We start from the raw sequence: 17866 nt of genomic DNA, 5'->3' as shown, positions 1-17866 counted from the left end.
AGCCACGCTGTGGTAGGCGTCCCACAGATAAAGTAGAGGAAGATGGGCACGGATGTGAGCTCAGGGCCAGTCTTCCTCAGCAGAAAGAAGAGGATTGGCAGTAGTTAGCTCAGGGCTAATGTTCCTCAAAAAAAAAAAAAAAAAAAAACCCCAATAATGACTGGACCAGGGAAGACTTTCCTAAGCCTGGAACTAAAGCTGGAAAACAAAGGAATAGATTGAGAAATTTCATTTCATATGAGTTTCAGATTTCTGTACAGCGAAACCAAACAATACCAAATTAAAAGATAAAATGACAAATACAAAAAAAATTGCAATAGTGTTACAGACAAAGGTTAACTTTTTTTATATATAAAAAGCTTTTTAAAATAAATAAAAAATAATGAAAACCCTCATAGAATAATAGGCTAAGAACAAAAATAGGCAATTCAAGAAGCATGAGGAGTGTTCCTCCACTCTAGTAGTCTAAAGACCGTAATCAAGATGCGATATTTTTTCTCCTACAAAGTTTTCCATTTAAGATGAAAAAGCATGACAAACCCTAATGCTGGCCTGGCTGCAGAGAGACCAACCCTCTGCCGTGAGCCCCTGAGGCTAATCTAGTGCAACTTTTCTGTAGAATGAGTTAGTAACCTGAACCAAAGCACTAAAAAAAACAAAGGCACACCCTTTTAGCTTGCAATCCCACTTTTTAGAATTAATTGGTAGGAAATAATGGCATGACAAAAGGACGGTATCTGCATAAGATGTGAAAGGTGAGTAAGAGGAGAAGCAGTGAGACACAGCAACTGGTGGGGCGGGAAGGCGAAGGAGAGGGAGGGCTGCAGAATCACTTTTGGGATTTCCCAGAAGGCGACTGGTGCTTGCTGGGCCGTTCACCGAGACAAGGTGCAGCCGGTCTGGGGAAGGCAATGGATTCCGTTCCGTGTGTTTGACGTTGCAGGAGCACGAGTTCAGGGGAGATGTCCAGGGGCCAGTTGGATGCGTGGGCCTGGAGCTCAGCAGGAAGTTGACGAATTTAGAGGCATTGGGGTAGGGGTGCGGTGGGAGCTGTGAGGCAGGTCGTTCCGTGTCCTTTGGGATGCACCGGGAATGCGAGTGGACTCTCTGGTCTGGGCCGGCAAGGACAGAGGAAGGGGATGCTCACTCCTTGCTCTGTAGCTTTGGCACCTCTGATGGAATCCTGTTGGTTGCGCTCCAGGCCTGGGAACACTCCGTGGGCATCATCTGCTTTCCTAGTCTCCAAAGGCTGGCAGAAGATGTTTCCAACCAGTTTGCCCAAGAAATACAGGAGGCGCTTGTGGGAAAGCCTGCAGGTAAGAGAAGAGGGTCTTAGAGGACAGTTTATGGGGAGTAAAACAGCTCTGTGGACCCCTCCCAGGGCTCCTGCTCAGCCCCTCTCTGCTTTCTAGTGGAGTTAGAATAATGCCTTCCAGGGAGCCCAGTTCCACCACTGTTCCCTTGGGAACAAAGGGAAAGGCTAGCAGAGGAGGGAAAGGGGAGCTGGGGGCTCTGCTGCTCCCAGGAGGGACACACACGCACAGAAACAAACACACAGACCCTCCCCATATGAATATATATACAAACACACAGACGCATACACCTCACACCCAAACATACATGCACACACACATGCTTACCCCCGCCCCCCACACACAGGACCAGGGGCTCTGTGAGGGCGCACTAGCATAAAAGGTACACCTGAGTGTTCAATGGAGAGCTTGATCCAGAAAGACAGAGTAAGACAGAGGCCAAGGCCAAGCATGTTTTCTGCTGTGGGCATTCTTCCGCTCCTGGAGCTGGCCCGAATTTCATGGTGCCTATGGGGCTAAGGGGCGGGAGGGAGTTCCAGTGGGAGGAAGAGCTTGAGCTCTTGGTGTAGGTTGCAGGATAAGGGGCTGTGTGATACAGGAAGGGGGGTGAAGACTCTGGATTGTGGAAGTCCAGTAGCTGAGGAGCTCGTTCTTATTATTTGGTAATAGGGAGCCATTGATGGTTGTTGAACAGGGATAGTAGCATAAGAAAGGCTATCCTCCAAGGAGATTAACGTAGAAGAGTGTGAAATGTTTGCTACAGATTCAGGTGGCATTGTGGGGGAGGCAGGAGGCAGAAGTCTCCTAAAGATGTTAAGGTGCATCTCATGGAGAGACGAGCCCAAGTAGGGGGAGTTGGGGGAACAGATCACCGAATGGCCCTCTGGTGACACTTTCTGCCATTCCTCACTGTTGCCAGAGCAAGCACGAGTGGCAGCTGGGCAGTTGCTGCGGTGGAAGGGGGATGCAGATCAGGATGGCTACCTGCTCCTGAAGTCGGTGTACGTGCTCACAGGGACCGACTCGGTAAGTTCCAAACCCCGTCAGCCCCAGCCAGGTGCTCCTCATCTGTGCCCACAGGGAGGTCCCAGCACAGGGCGGTGGCACGTCTCAAGAGTGTCTTTCTTTCTATGAAACTGATTTCTCGCTTTCCTCTGCTGATGCCCCTCTGAAATAGAACCTGGACTTTAGAGTCTGAATTTCAGGTTGGAATCCTCCCTTTTCAGTTGTTGGGCTCTATGTAACCGTGGGCAAATCGTTTCGCCTCTCTGTGACTCTTTGTGTTGCTAATTTTAGAACTGGGGATCTAACGCTTTAGTTTTAGGGTTAGTGTGGGGATTAACAACAGCTCATGTGTCTGGACTACTTCCTGTGCGTCAGGGCGGTGCTGGCTGCATCCCACCCACTGGGTCGATTAATCCTCCCCAAACCCTGAGAGTCAGATTACGGTGGTGCACTGTTAGTGATGAGAAATCAGGTTCACCCACGCTGTGTAACTGCAGTCTGTCTGACCCCAGGGCCCGTGCTCTGAGCCCCTGCTCTCCATCGCCTCCTGTCAAACTCAAACTGAAGGAGCCACGCTCGTGGGCACCTGTCCCCTGTCTATCCAGAGACGACGCTCGAAAGAGCCCAGCCCCTCCTTCTTCTCTTCCCACCCCTGCCCCATCCAGGTTGCAGTCATGTCCTCCCACTGTGAAGCTGGGGACCTGGTACTTTCTCTCTGAATGGTTAGCTGACGGCTGGTGTCCTCTCAGGCAGGAACAGTCCCCGGCCGCTGTGGCCGTTAGCAGAAATGGCCGGAGCCCCTGTGCAGGGCAGGTCCAGAGACGCATTCGTCTAGTGAGAGGGCCCACTGTGTGCCAGGTCTGGCGCTCAGCAGCGGGAGTACCAGGGGACCAGATGGAGGCAGCTGCCGCCCGGAGTCTCACGGTGAACACAGACATCAGACAGGCATTTGGTTTGGAGACTGCGTGGAGGTGCGTGAGGAGAACAGCACACACTTGATAACTGGAAGCAAGACTTTTCCTCTGCATAAACTGCTGGACCACCATTGTCACAGTGACCTGAAGCCCAGCAGGGGCCCTTCTGCCTCTCACGAAGGGCTGCTTTTAGCCCGTGTAGTAAAACATTCACCTGAAGCCTTGTTCTCCACCAAAGCAGGGACAGAAATAGGCAGCTGGCTTTCAGTGGAGCCAGTGCACCATAGGGCACAGGGAGAGCTGCCCGCAGTGGGGTCACGGCAGACCAGGTGCCAAGGAAACAGAAGCTTTGAGGGGGAAGGGTAGGACCAGGGCTGGCGTGATACTCCTGATTCTCGCCCAGACTGTACTTTCCTCCTTTCTCTTTTTCTAGTTTGCCCCCATGCCTGGCAGATTCGTGTGTCGGGTGGGGGACTGCGTGGGCCACGTACTGTAGATTAACCCATAAGTGCGCATGTGTGCACATGCGTGTAGAGGTTGTGGCTGCGGTCACCCTGGGGTGGAGCTGCAGGCAGAGCCTGAGGAAGAAAGGCCCCAGGAAGCTCCACGCTCAGGCCGGTCCTCTCAGTCCCTTCTCTGCCGACGTCCTGTCTTCTCCCTCTGTTTGGCTTCCCTGGTTACGGCTCTTCGCCTATAGGGCCATTTTGGTTTTGCTGAGGTCTGGCCTCTGGACGAGGGGATGGGAAGGCCCTGATCAGGTCCTGAATTCAGTTGTTTGCACTTGTCCTCGAGCATCCCCTCCTGGCTGAGTTTCCAGCTCCCTAATCAGGAGGCAACCTACCAAAATCAGCAGTGGGATTGCCTGGGACAGCCCTGGTTTCCTGCTCTGCACCAGTCCCTCCCTCCCTCCCTCCCTGCCTTCCTTCCTTCTTATCATCTATCTTGTAAAAGCTATAACGTTTACTGGGCATGTAGTCCACACTTTATGTAAATTTAGCTTTCCCAGCCTCCCTAGGTGGGTCCTGTGATTGTCTCCATTCTTGCTTGAGAATGTGTTGCCCAGAGAGGGGGAGTGACTGACCCACGTTCCCAGCTGCAGCGGCTGCCAGGGCTGACCGTGCCAGTCTGGAGCTGCGCTCTGCCAGCTCTGCAGCCCTGGTCACTCTTCTCTTCCTTGCAGGAGACCCTGGACAGAGTTGCCGAGTCTGGGCTCCCAGCCCTGCTCCTCCAGTGTCTCTACCTCTTCTTTGTTTTTCCACTGGAAAAGGAGGAGCTTTTTGACAGTGATGTTCAAGTTCAGAGGATGTTCGTGCAGGTGAGTGAGAGGAGGGGCTGGACCCCCCCGGGCCAAGACCACCCTGGGCTCCTCGAGATGCTTCCCTCTTTCTCCGGCCAAGTTCCCAAGCTCCTCTGTTCCCCTCGAGGGCCCAGCTCCCCCGCTTCCCCATGCTCTGCAAATGCCGGGACTCCTGTGCATTTGGAAAATGGATTTTCTTCTTCTCTCTCTGCTCATTGTATCCTGTATCAGTATTCCCCTGGTTCTCTCCCAGAAAGGTGTGCTCCTCCTCAGTTTGGCCCTGCCGGCTCCTTCTCCTCCAGTCTGTCTTCCCGGCTCCTGCCAGCCCTCCCCCACGTCTGGAACCTCCTGTCTTGGCCCCTTCTCCTCTGAGAACAAGCATGCTAACTCACTTGTATAACTGTAGCCAACACTGTCTGAGTTCTTGCTGCGTACCCACCCTTGTGCCATGCGCTTGGACCCCATGGTCCCAAGTCCACTCACAGTCAGGCTTTTAAGCAGCCTGTGATGTCACCTCCTCTCCACTCAGAAGCCATCAAATGCCATTTCCTCCTGTCATTCCTCATCTTTCCTTTGCTCTCTGACCACCAGCAGAGGCTTTTCATGTAACTTCTCCCCTCCTCCATTGTCCCCTTCTCGACAATTTCTGCGTTCTCAGCTTCTGGGATGCTGCATTCTTCAAAAAACGCCTCTCTCTGACCTTGGAGGGTGGGCGGGGGGTGAGGAGGACTGAGTGTTTTACTCATCTTTGCACGTCCACTGCCTCGGGCAGGTGCCTCACAGGGAGCGGGCACTTAGGAGCACTTGGGAGTTTCCAAATGCAGCTGCCCATTGAACATCCATTCCAGACTAATCCTCAGGCCAGAAGCATCGTTACCAGAGGGTATCTCACATATTCTGGTAGATTCCACTCATGGTCGGTCATCTCCTCGGCTGCATTTGTTGCAAACTTAGGCATCATTTGCCCATATAGAAATCATATTCTAGGCGGTGGCCAGGATTCAGTAAGCACTTTAACAAAGCTTTACAGAGTGGCTCTTACGTACCCTGCTGGGAACTAGTGCAGCCCTGTCTTCACGGTCCTTCCCACGTGTGGACAGAATGTGAGCCATGGTGATGGACCACGTCTGCGTTCCTCAAGGGTTTTCCTTCTACAAAAATATACAGAGCTCCTTCCATGTGCGGCTCTATGCCAGACTGATGGTTCCCGCATAGTACCATCCCTTGTAGAGATGACAGAAGTGGGAAAGCCAAACGAGGGAAACAACCACATGCATAAATGAGCAGTGCCCTATTCTTCAAGTGCTGTGAACCAAGAGTCAAAGGTGTGCTGGGAAGCGAGGACAAAGGGACTTGATTTATAGGAGAGAATAAAGGAAGGCTGTTGTGAGGAAATTGCATCGCACCAGGGAGCTGAAGGTGGGGGTGGAGGTGCGAAGGGGGAGAGAGGGGACGGAGCAGAAATGGTTGTCCAAACCGAGGGTCACATGACCACACCTGCCTGCAGGGCAGGCCAGGGAATGGGATCTGTAACCCAGCTCCATGGCTGCCCAGCATGGGCTCCGTCACTGTGATCGAAGGGGCTAATGGATTCAGATGGAAGGGCTTTTTCGTATTTGCTCACTGGAAGAAGGTCCTGTTAGACCACAGAGAGCCAAAGAGAGCCAAAGAGATCACGTGATAGATGAGGCAGGGCTAGTCCATGCAGAAGTGGATAGGAAGGTACTGGAAGTCCCTCTGGTGGCCAAAGGGAGATGGGATTGGCAGGGACAACACCCAGTTAGGATGTTATGGGATAACACTCACGATCTTACGGAGAAGAAGAGTTTGAGTGCCAGGGACCCACGAGCACATCTCTCTTTTTAAGTAGCCCTGGGTCCTGTTAATTTTTCTGTGTTTCTATATGAAAAGACACCTGTCTTAGTCAATCACTTCTTTGTTTTTCTGATGTGGAAAGGATGACAGCTGCTCGTATAGGATTATGAGCTCACACTTTAGCCCCAAACCCTGTCACCCTTTTCCAAGTGGCCCCCTTGACTGTGCTGGTCTGGGGCAGAGGGCAGCCACACACAACCCCATCCTTCATGCTGAGACACGCCGATGAGTGCTCTGGAGAAGTAGGGGACAAACCCATCACAGGAAGGTTGCTCCCTTACCAGAGTCTTCTGGCTTTTTTTTCCCCCCAGATGTTGCTCAACATTTGCAGCGAGTCCCGAGGGCTGGAGGGACTTCTCTCGGGAAATGAGCTCCAGTCTCTTGTGATCGCCACGACCTGTCTTCGGGAGCACAGCTGCCACTTTTGGAAGGAGCCCACCTTCTGTGTGCTGAGGGCCATCTCCAAGGCCCAGAACCTCAGCGTCATCCAGTACCTGCAGGGTATGATCCCAGGACCAGGGGTGGGCTGCGGGCTCACTTTCTACAAGATCCTGGGAGGCTCTTGTAGCATCAGTATAGATTTCTGGGACTGAAACAGAGATCAACAAGTGGGATTTTTGCTGCTGCCCAGCTATGCCCAGATGACGTTACATCCTTAGATCCATTCATGAAAATGCTTTTATTGTTTTTTTTTTCTTTAAAGATCTGAGCTAACATCTGTTGCCGATCTTCTTTTTTCTTCTTCTTCTTCTTCCGAAAGTCTCCCAGTACATAGTTGTATATTCTAGTTGTACGTCCTTCTGGCTCTGCTAAGTGGGATGCCACCTCTGCATGGCCTGATGAGCAGTGCCATGTCCGCGCCCAGGATCCGAACCTGCGAAACCCTGGGCTGCCGAAGTGGAGAGCGCAAGCTTAACCATGCGGCCACAGGGCTGACCCCTATTGCTAATTTTGATTCTCTACTGGAGGAGGGAGGGAAAGGGGAACTCATTTACCGCATGCATACTATCAAACAGACACTGTACTGGGTCCATTTGTTTGTTATCTCCATGTTTCTTTGAGATAGATATTAATTCCAGTTTGCAACAGAGAAAACAGAAATTAAGAATGGTGGAAGAATTTGCCAAGGCTCCCCAGCTGGTGAAGAAGGGAATCACATTTTAAACGTGAAGATGCCTGATTCCAGAGCCTGAGGTTCTGCTCCAGGCAGCTTGTGTGGGGGTTAAGGCCATAGACTCTGGACCCAGATAGCCGGGGCGTGGACTCCAGCTCCGCCCTCATAGCTGAGTGACCTCGGGCACTTAACTGCCTGGGTGCCTCAGCTCTTTCCTCTGTAAAATGGGGATAAAAATCCCGCGGATCTCACTGGATTGTTGTGGCGTGTCAATGAGTTGACATATTTGAAGCGCTCAGATAGAACCTGGCCCACAGTGGATGCCCCATAGGTGTCAGCATCACAGCATCATTACTTGGGTGTGATCAAAGACAGGACACCAAGGGAGTCATTTCCCTTAGCAGTACCAGGGGCCTCCCTTAGCACTGTCTGCCTCCCGAGGACCCAGACCATGCTGGGAAGCGTGGCCATCTCTGTGGCTCACAGGATCTCGGGAAATCCCTTGGCCTCCTCTCAGCTGCTTGCCCATCACAGGGCAGGGGGGCAGCTCTCTAAGGCTACCTCCAAGGGGAGCATTCTGATGAAGGTTCACTTCCACTGACCTCCTCACCCCCTACATGACATTTTCTCAGCTCCCTGAGCTGGAGGGCCTCTTGGGAGCACAGCCATCCATCCCTTGGGTTAACTCCCAAGGTATGGGGTCTTTGGGGGTGAGGAAGGGGTCTGAGCCTGCCAGTGTGACCTGCTTGTCTACAAAGACCTGCCCTGTTGTCTGTCTTCTTTCTCGGGTCTCCTGTAACACAGGACATCAGTTGGTGAGAACTGGGAAAGTTCCAGAAGCCCACCGTCTTACCGTAACTGAGCCTTGGGATGAAACAGCTCCCATTTGGGGATTCAAAGCTCCCAGGGAGGCCAGGGCCCGGTGGGCAGTAATGGCCCAGAGCTGAGCTGGGTCTGTGGTGCTCAGCAGCCCAGGCACCCCCGACAGGCTAGAGTCAGAGACCCCTGAGAAAGGGCTGCATGCCTTAGTGGCAGGGGTCCCTCACAGTCGTCATTATTCTCAGCTGCCCAAGATAACAGCTGCAAAAGAAAAATTCCACCTCAGTGGGGAGCCCGCCCCCTGGAGCACTGTGCCCAGGACGCCATAGAGGAATGGGTTGTTTCTGTGGATGTATGGGCTGAGGAGAAGGTTGGGAAGTAAGGGCTGGCCTGGTGGTTACCTGCCAAGCCACAACTCTTGGGGTTGCCCTGCCTGGCACGCAGGCTGTGGGGCACGTCCAAGGCCTCGCAGCTGAGGACTGAGCATGCGTCATCTCAAGTTCTGGTGCACACTTGTCCTGATCCACTGATGTGGTCTTCCTGGCACTCAAAAGAGGCTTCTCCCAACGGAAGAGCCCCCAAACAGAGATCCATCAAAATGCAAATCCAGTAACCTCTCTCGTCTGTCTCAAAGCTTCTCTGGCTTCTCACAGCTCTGGGGTCACCAGCAAGTTCCAACACCAGGCCCCACGCGAGCTGGCCCTTCCTTTCTCCCCCTTCCTGGCGGCCCACACTTCCATGCTCCAAACCCCGATTCTTCAGTAGCTGAAACACACCACGGTTTTGCCCCTCCCTTCTCACATGCTCATATACCCTTCTCTGCATTTTTTTATCAGGCTAGTTTCTGCTCAGCTCCAGCGCTGCTTCCTTAAGAAGGTCTCGGGTCTTGGGTCTTGCATTCGCTAATGGACCTGGGCCCTCCTGCATGCTGGGAATTAGAATCAGGCTTCCTTCCTCTTCCTGTCTTGCCTGCTCTCTATCAGGGCCTGCAGATCTTGGCAACTGGGATGGCACTTCCCATGGAGGAGCCTTCTTCTTGGTCCAGGAACCAGCAGAAAAGTGTTCTGGACTAATTCTCATTCGCATCTTAACACACAGTTTAAGGCGGGTGGGGTGGGAACGACTGTGGCAGAAAAGCTCTGGCCTCAGAACTCAGCAGGGGCGTGTCTTCCTCCTGCAGCCATGGATTGCATCAAGATCTCCCTCCAGAACCTCTCCAGGCTCACGGACACTCTCCCCGCTCCCGAGGTGAGCGAGGCTGTGAGCCTCGTCTTGGGCTTCGTGAAGGACTCCTACCCGCTCTCCTCAGCTCTGTTCCTGGAGTTTGAGAATGGGGAGGGCTACCCTCTGCTGCTCAAAGTGTTGCTTCGGTAAGTGGCTGTGCTTGGTCGGGGAGAGAGTGCCAAAGCCTAGGTCCTCACAGTCACGTGGGATGCTTTGCAAAAAGACAGATGCTGAGGCTTCTCAGAATGTCTTCTGATAGAGCACGGCCTTTGAGAGAGACTTTTATTGCAAAAGTAATTCAACATGCAGCTGGGGCTGGGAGCCACCTCCTTTGAGAACCAATGGGTAATACTAGTTTCACCAAGTCCATCGGGTGGTAGGTACCACGTGCGTGCCTGCTGGCCTGATAGGCACCTGTCGGAACCCCCACCTCAGTGTTGGATGGCTTCCTGGGTCTCCTGTAACCAGCTCTGCCTGTGCTTGGGAGCTGGAATTGCTGGAGAATCAACAACCCCCTGGAGCGGCCCTCAACCAATGACTGTCAGGAGCTGATGGATAAATACCCAGCAAAGTTGCCTCTTGGGCGGGATAGCTCTGCCCTGCCTCCCAGAGTCCCCAGGAGGGTTAAGCTCCAGTTGCCCAACGAGGCACTCACTTGGTAATGTGCCCATGCTGGCTTCCTTACCTTGCCTCTCACGGGCCTCTCCCCTACTGGTATTTTTGGGATCAACTCCCAAATAGTCTACTCTCTCTCTCAAATCCTTGACCCATGGGAAACCCAAACAAAGACACCGTGCAGCTGGCTTTGGACTAATTTTCTCCACTCCAATGCCATGTCATTTTCGGGTTGGGCCTAGGGATGGGATCAGCCAAGAGAAGGAAATCAAAGAAATTCCTTGATGGTAGGAACTCTCCGGCTGATCTTAGGGAGGCTGCTGCAGGGCAAGCCCATCTTTTTCCTCGGGCTTTGCTCTGTGAATATGAGATGCTCTTCTCCTGTATGGGGTGCAGCTTCCCACTATGCTTCACGGCCTTCACTGCAGAGTCAGGCTTCCAGTCTAGAGGGGGTGACTTGGATGAGGCGGCTGAAGTCCCTCAGTCTGGAGTCTCCAAAACAGTGTGATTAAATGACAACACCCTGAGGGCCTTCCTCCAAAGGGACAGTAAGAATAAATGTCCCTATGGGGATGCCACCTTTTATATTAGTCTGGACCAGAACCAGCTGGCTACTGCTACCCTAGGGGTCTGTGTCATAGTAGTTCCTGAACGTTCCTTTGGTTAAATGACTGGTTGGTTTTGCCCAGATTTCCTATGGAAGGCAGGAGGAGGAAATGAGACTGTTCCAGAGAGTGTTAGGAAGGACCCACCTCAGCATGTGTTTTTGGGGGGTCCAGCTGTGGAAAACAGCCTTCCCGTGAGCGGATGCTGCAGCTCCTCACAGGTTTCTCTGTATTCTGATTGCACATCCTTAGATCTAAGGCTGACATTCGCATAGAGGGACTTTTATCCAGGATACTCCTCTTCCCATTTGGGGCTGGATTGGTGGAGACCTCCCCGGTCTTCCCCAGCACTGTGATCTGCGTGCCTCTGAGTCCCTGTGAGGGGCACCATGAGCCAACAAGGCTGCTCCATCCAAGAAGTGCAGGGAGCTGGCCTCATCTGTCCCCGCAGGTACGATGGGCTGAGCCAGAGCGAAGTGGACCCCCACCTGGAGGAGCTCATCGGGCTGGTGGTGTGGCTGACGACCTGTGGGAGGTCAGAGCTGAAGGTGTTTGACAGCATCACCTACCCTCAGCTGGAAGGCTTCAAGTTCCATCAAGAGTCTTCTGGTGGGTCATCTGTGTCTCTAGGTGCCCTGCAGCGGTCAGCGCTGTGCAGGTCTGTCCCTGATTCTTGGTGTAGAAACAAACTTGGCACCTGTCAGTGACACAGTAGGGTCTGATTCTGTCATGCCTTTGGGGAGATAATCTACGGATCTAAAATCTCTCCTTACAGACTTTTCCAGATGTCTTGGGTGGGACTTGGAGAGAATATTTACTTGATAAAGAGGGAGCCTCTGCCCTCCACCCCCACATCTGGTGTGACTTCCTCCATAACATTTGCTTATATAATGGGTGTGATGGCCCTGAAGCAGCCACCCAGGCTCAGAGTCAGTGCCTCCTTAGTTCTCTGAGATATTGATTGATTGATTGATCCACTCAATCAACACGTGCTGATGCTTTCTGTGCCTCAGTCATTCTGTCCCATGCTGGGCATCAGCTTGAAAAGACCAGATATCTGCTCCCTGAAAAGTCTCTGCAGAGACCGTCACACATACACTGAGCCATAATCTGCTCAATAATTGGCTGATAAAGAGGCGCAGCAGCGACACCAGGAGAGAGGATCAGCTTTGTCAGGAGACCCTGCACAGAGGGCCACAGTCAAGGGAGCTTCAAGACGAAGCGTGGGTTGTCCAGGTAGGAAGGAAAGGGGAGAAGTGTAAAGTTAGAAAGTACAGCCTGGGGAAAGAGATGGTGACCGGAAGCATCTGGGTGCATCTGGGGAAATGGGCAAGGAGACCTGCACAGACCAAAGGGCGGAGGCTGCAGAGCTCGGGGGCCCACTGCAGGAGGAGCCACTGGATGTGACTTGAGCAGACACAGGGGAACGCGTGGATGACAGAGTTGCTGCACAGCCGTCTCTGGTGTTCCGGGCAGAGAGGGCTGGAGGCAGGGAGTTCTTTGAAGAAGTGAGTAAGGCTTGACCTTCCAGCTAGAGAGCAAGGAGCGGGCGGCTTCGGCAGGTGTCTTTATTTAACAGCTTGTCTAGAAATGAAACTGGCTTTGCCTGGTAATCTCTAACATCATTTGATTTAAATTGACTGAAACCGATCCTCCACCCCAGTGCTACCAAGTGGAAATATAACGCGGGTCACACTGCATCATTTTAAATGTCCTAGTAACTGTATTTAAAAAATTAAGAAGAAACAGGTTAAATTATTTTTAATAATATATTTTATTTAACCCAATATATCCAAAACAGCACCATCCCAACATGTGGTCCTACAATGACACTTTTTGGCATTCTTTTCCTTGTGCTACGTCTTGGCGATCTGGTGTGTATTTTTACACTCGTGGAACATCTCAGGTCAGAGTAGACACAATTCGAGCTCTCAATTGGCCACCACATTGTGGATAATGCAGCTCTAGCCTTACCCACACCCTGGGCAGCTGGCTTTTCTGGACTTCTGATAAACATTTACGCACAGGAGCTGGAAAGTTCCTAATGACAATGCCAGTATGTATTTCTAGGCATTGGCGGGAGAAATGACTTGTAGGATTGTTCCTTTTTACATCTTCAGGGGTGACCGTTAAGAATCTTCAGGCCTTCCAAGTCCTACAGAATGTTTTCCACAAAGCTGGCGACGGCATCCTCTGTGTGAAAGTCCTGTCGGCTATCAGGACCATGTGGACCTGGAACGCTCGCAACTTCTTCCTGCTGGAGTGGACCCTGCAGCCCATTTCGCAGTTTGTGGAGATCATACCACTGAAGCCGGCCCCGGTACAGAGGCACTTCTTCCAGCTGCTGGAGGCCCTGGTGTTCGAGCTGCATTACGTGCCCCATGAGATCCTACGGAAGGTGCAGTGCCTGATCAAGGACAGCCCTGAGTCACCCTGTACCCTCGTGGCCCTGCAGAGTGTCCTCAGAATCGCCGGCAGGGACCTGCTATTCACTGACATCTTCCGGGACTCGGGGCTCCTGGGCCTGCTGCTGGCCCAGCTGCGGAAGCGGGCCAAGATCCTGAGGAAGTCAGGTGCCACCTGGGAGTGTTGGGAGTGGGGAAGGGACTGGGCTTGGGGTCACTGTTAAAGGGGCCTGGTCTGCATACCGGCCCGCCACCCATCAAACATAACAGAGAAAGTGAGGGTGCCCATGTCACCCCATGCCATGAAGGTCAGAGAGGGTGCCCCGGAGGCACATGGCTTCACAGAGCAGGCAGCCTCCCTCTTTTCTGTAACTGGCCTGATCTTCCCTGTGAAGAGGAGAGAGGGATGGGTGTAACTTTGAACAGGGCCTGGGGCTAACTCAGGCCCGAGGAATCCTCAACTTTCAGATGCCTCCTGCACTAGATATTGTCAGAGCATGTAGATGGGGAGACAGCAAGGCCAGGTCCTCAGTAACACAGAAGGGAAGGGAGCTCAGAGAGGCCTGGGGCCCTGGGGGCAGGGCTGGGGGACCCGTCTGGGGTCAGCTGGGATATGGCTGCCTGGCCCACTTGGTGCTGGGGGTCATTGCAGGCCCAGCTTGCCCCTCTGAGTCGTGACCACACTTTTGTGTGCCCTGCTTCGCTGGCTCCTTGACATTGTCCCCTCACCCCTACCTCGGCCCCGACACTCTGGGTTTCCAGCCTCAGCAGCCTCTGCACCGCCCATGGCTTCAGGGTCTGCCATGGGACTTCAGGGTCCCTTCCGTCCAGAGGGGAGTGCACAGTGACTCAGGAGTGCGGGCCTGGGCTCTCTCACTGCCTGACGCACCCCATGCATGTACCCTGCTGGAGCCACTCTACGTGGTTGTCAGCAACCCCCCTTCTACCAACTTTCAAACAGGAAGCAGGGCATGAAGATTTCTGTTCCAGTCCTTCCCGGCTTTCCCTCAGTCTGTCCATACCTGCCCTTCTGGGATTTCAGCCTGGAGGAGGGACACCGAGATATGTGAATCCCACCACTTGCCTCTTTCCACCTTTTCGCCTCTTCTTCTTCTCCTGCACTAGCTGGGAGAGGCCAGGGGCTCCTAAGCAGTTGGCCGCTTTTGGAATTCTGCTTCAGACTCAAGCTAAAGTCATCAGTCTGTCCGCCTCCTGGGCCTCTCTGTGGGGAGGAAGCCAAGGGCGGGAGCTTGGGCACTGGGGCCAGACAGCCCTGGGCTGGAATCCTGGCTCTGTTACTTACAAGCTGAGTGGTCCTGAGCAAGTTCCTTAACCTCTTTTAGCCTGTTTCCTCCTCTGTTAAGTGGGTGTAATAATATTTACATCATAGGGATGTTATGTGGATGAAATGAGGAAATATCTGAAAACGACCCCTTGCTATGCCTGGTGCATAACAGGTACTCAAGAAATGTTAGTTCATCTTATCCCTGTGGGCTCTGTGCTACCGCATGAAAGATGGAGATAGATGCTCAAGGAGGAGCCCATGCGCCTTTAGGAGGCCAGGAAGGACCCACGCCTCCCTGGGAGTGTTTGCAAATAGGCTCAGGACTGAGGAGGAGGAGCTCCCATCCTTGCATGTCGGGGCCTCTGGACCAGGCTTTGGGAAGGATTTTGTTATGTGCTTCTTCCTATCTCCCTTTGAACAGTGTTTCGTTTAATGTTTCTGTCTTGTCTTCGCAGTGTATAGCTGTTCAGCAGCCTAACATTGAATTTCTTTCTAAACCCAATCTCAGACCTATGATCATTCCTAGGAGAATCTGAACTTTTTTGTGACCTGATGTATCCGGTCTTACTTTGTGCTTTCTATTGCTAACTGTCTCCTGGTTAATAAACTCCACTTTTACTCACTCACTCACTCATTCATTCATTCTCCAAATATGTCTTGAGCTTCCCGTTTGTGTCAGACACTTTCCCGGCACTGGGGACTCATTGGTGAACACACAACCTCGTTTGTCCTTGTGGATCTAACGGGGACATCCATCTACTCTAGAATTTCTCAAGCACCTCCATGCCTCAGGCACGAGCAGGCAGTTCTCCCTCCCTGGCATGAATGGAAGACCATAAAAGTGTCCAAAGGGACATCAAGGAGGAGGGCTTTGGGCATCATGTGGCGCAGCGGCTTTGCATGTAGAGCAGCAGTTCTCAGAGAGTGGTCCTCAGACCAGCCTCATCAGCATCACCTGGGAACTTGTTACAAATGCCGTGATAGGACCCCACCCAAGACCTAAGCCAGAGACTCTGGGCCTAGCTTCTGGATTTTTATGAGAAGTCTTCCAGGGGATTTTGATGCACTCAAGTTGGAGAACCTCTTCTGTAACGGGTTGTAGGGCTACGTCTTATGAATTGGGATCCACACTCCTTTATAACGGAAGCATTATCTTCACATTTCCTTAAGAGGATAGAAAAGTAAGTGAATCAGAGATTTGGGGTGATACCAAGTGTACTTAAAATCTTATTCATTGCTTTTTAAATATGGCAGGAAACAAAGAGTCCAATCCTGGAGGCCAGGATCCAGAAAGAGAACTGACCTGCGTGATGCTGAGAACCGTGGTTGCGCTTCTGAAAGGCTCCGTTCGGAATGCGGGTAAGGATGGTACCAAATTCACCTTGTCACCTCTTGGGGCAGCACTAACTATTGCCTGGTGATTTATGTCAGTGTTCAAAGGTTGTATCCAGGGAATAACCAACGCTAACGCGGCAGCTAAGGTCCATCTGCTGGTTGATGTTCAGGGACCATCAGTAAATTGGTCGACGCCTCAGTTGACATGTTCTACTTTTAAGGCTGCTAAATAAGATTGAGAATTGAAGAGATATCCTAATTTGTGAGACCACAGAGCCAGCCCCCCCAGGTAAAATTTGTTCATATCCTGTTGTACCAACTATAGATGCTTTTAAAAAGATCTAATTTGTAAAATATAGACAAAAAATTTCGCCACTTTTAAGAGACGTAATTCAAAGTGCTTCCAGCCCACGATGGATTTAGTACCTCCATCCATTCGAAAAATTTTTTAAGTTCCTGAGATCATGTGACCTCCACATTTTAAAAAAAGATGTGCATAAAATATATGTGCACGTGTATTATACCATGAAGCAGATGTATCAGCATAGTGACATCAATGGGTTTGATGATTTGGGGCATCTTTGTCTGAGGCCTTCAAGGATTAACTATACCAAAGGTGCATGATTATTTCATTATGGCAGAGGGTCCCAGATGTTAGTCTGTAAGAGTTCCCTGGAGGTGCTGGTTAGTACGGGGGTGCATATTCCCAGGATCACTTCCAAAGATTTAATTAGCATCAGCTCCATGGAGAGCTCAGAATCTGCTTTTAACCAGGCCTCCAAGGTGATTTCCATCTCGGGGGTACCTGGCCCGTGATGGGAGAAATCCTGCCTCTGGGGTTGACCGGCTCACATCCATATCACAGCATTTGAGTGACCCAGTCACTTCCTGGTTCTTATTCTGCACGTGATTGTTCTAAATATATATCCTGGGGAAGAAATTCTGAGGATTACTTTTAAACAAAAACACATCACCAGCCAAATTTCTTTGATCCTCCCCGCCCCCCTCCAAGAAACTGCCTAGGAATTGGACGTGTTCTTGACCTAGATTCTGGTTTTCTTCCAGTAAGAATTTTGGCAGAGAGGAGAGAGAATTGCTATTGGCCCTGGATTAGCGAATTCTTTGGAAATCCAGGGCGGAGGTTTATCTGGCTAAAGTTTGTATTACTTAGGTTTCTAAAAAGAAGGACATTTTTTTTTCAAAAGCAGAATTCTCACTGGAGAAGAAAGCAGTTTTTCTTCTTAATTCTCAGCTCCACACTTCTCTTTTCCTCTTCTCGTTTCAACATGAGTATGGATTTTGAAAAAAAAAGTTTCCAATGGGCAAACAAGACACATACAAATGTAGCAAAAAACCCCCGGAAATTGTGAGGAAAAGCTTCCCCTGAAATTGAAACTAAGGTGCCAAAGCCACCATTGTTCTATCCCCATGCTGTCTGTCTGGTCCCTAGTTGTCCTGAAAGACCACGGCATGGTGCCCTTCATCAAGATCTTCCTGGACGATGAGTGGTACCGAGGAGCCTCACTCAGCATCCTGGAGCAACTCTCAGTCATCAACGCCGAGGAGTACATGAGCATCATCGTGGGCGCTCTGTGCTCGTCCACTCAAGGGGAGCTGCAGCTGAAACTGGATCTCCTGAAGGTGATGTCAAGTCTCCTCTGTGATGGGCTTCCCCATGGACCTGTAGCGAGTGGGTGGTTGACATTTGCCCATGCAGTCGCTCACTCAGTTGCTCACCGTATTATACAGGTTGGGTGGCACTAGCTGCTACAACGAATAATTCCTACAACCTCAGTAGCCTGACACATTAGAAGTTTCTTTCTTAGGTACAGTCCAATCACTGGTCGGGGAGGGATGTCATTCAAAGGACAGCTGTCACCTGAGCATCAAATCCAACCAGCAGACAAAGGAAGGGAGAGCGTGGAGAATTGCACAAGGCATGCTTGTTTGAGCCTAGAACTTCTGTCTGACTCTCTTTGGGCAGAACTTTGGGCAGGATTCATTTGGATGCAAGGGGTACAGGGAAGTGGAGGCCCTGTTGGGCAGCTGCTTCCCAGGAA

General features: G+C 51.6%; 1 protein-coding gene across 8 annotated transcripts in view; it reads left to right on the top strand.

Annotated features, from left to right (window-relative positions):
• The window catches only part of WDFY4 (WDFY family member 4), a 301742-nt gene that overhangs the window by 37949 nt on the left and 245927 nt on the right, over positions 1-17866 (top strand). For all 8 annotated transcript variants that reach the window (XM_070493267.1, XM_070493276.1, XM_070493259.1 and 5 more), the window contains 9 exons: positions 1202-1316; positions 2233-2339; positions 4413-4547; positions 6716-6905; positions 9518-9707; positions 11233-11390; positions 12902-13354; positions 15726-15830; positions 17257-17447. In XM_070493267.1, coding sequence (XP_070349368.1) covers positions 1202-1316; positions 2233-2339; positions 4413-4547; positions 6716-6905; positions 9518-9707; positions 11233-11390; positions 12902-13354; positions 15726-15830; positions 17257-17447 — 1644 coding nt within the window. The remainder of the gene's footprint in view (positions 1-1201; positions 1317-2232; positions 2340-4412; positions 4548-6715; positions 6906-9517; positions 9708-11232; positions 11391-12901; positions 13355-15725; positions 15831-17256; positions 17448-17866) is intronic.

Source organism: Equus asinus, chromosome 2, assembly GCF_041296235.1.
Source record: "Equus asinus isolate D_3611 breed Donkey chromosome 2, EquAss-T2T_v2, whole genome shotgun sequence".
NCBI classification, from domain to species: Eukaryota; Metazoa; Chordata; class Mammalia; order Perissodactyla; family Equidae; genus Equus; species Equus asinus.
Note: the sequence above shows the minus strand (reverse complement) of the source record. Positions and strands in the feature narration are given on the sequence as shown.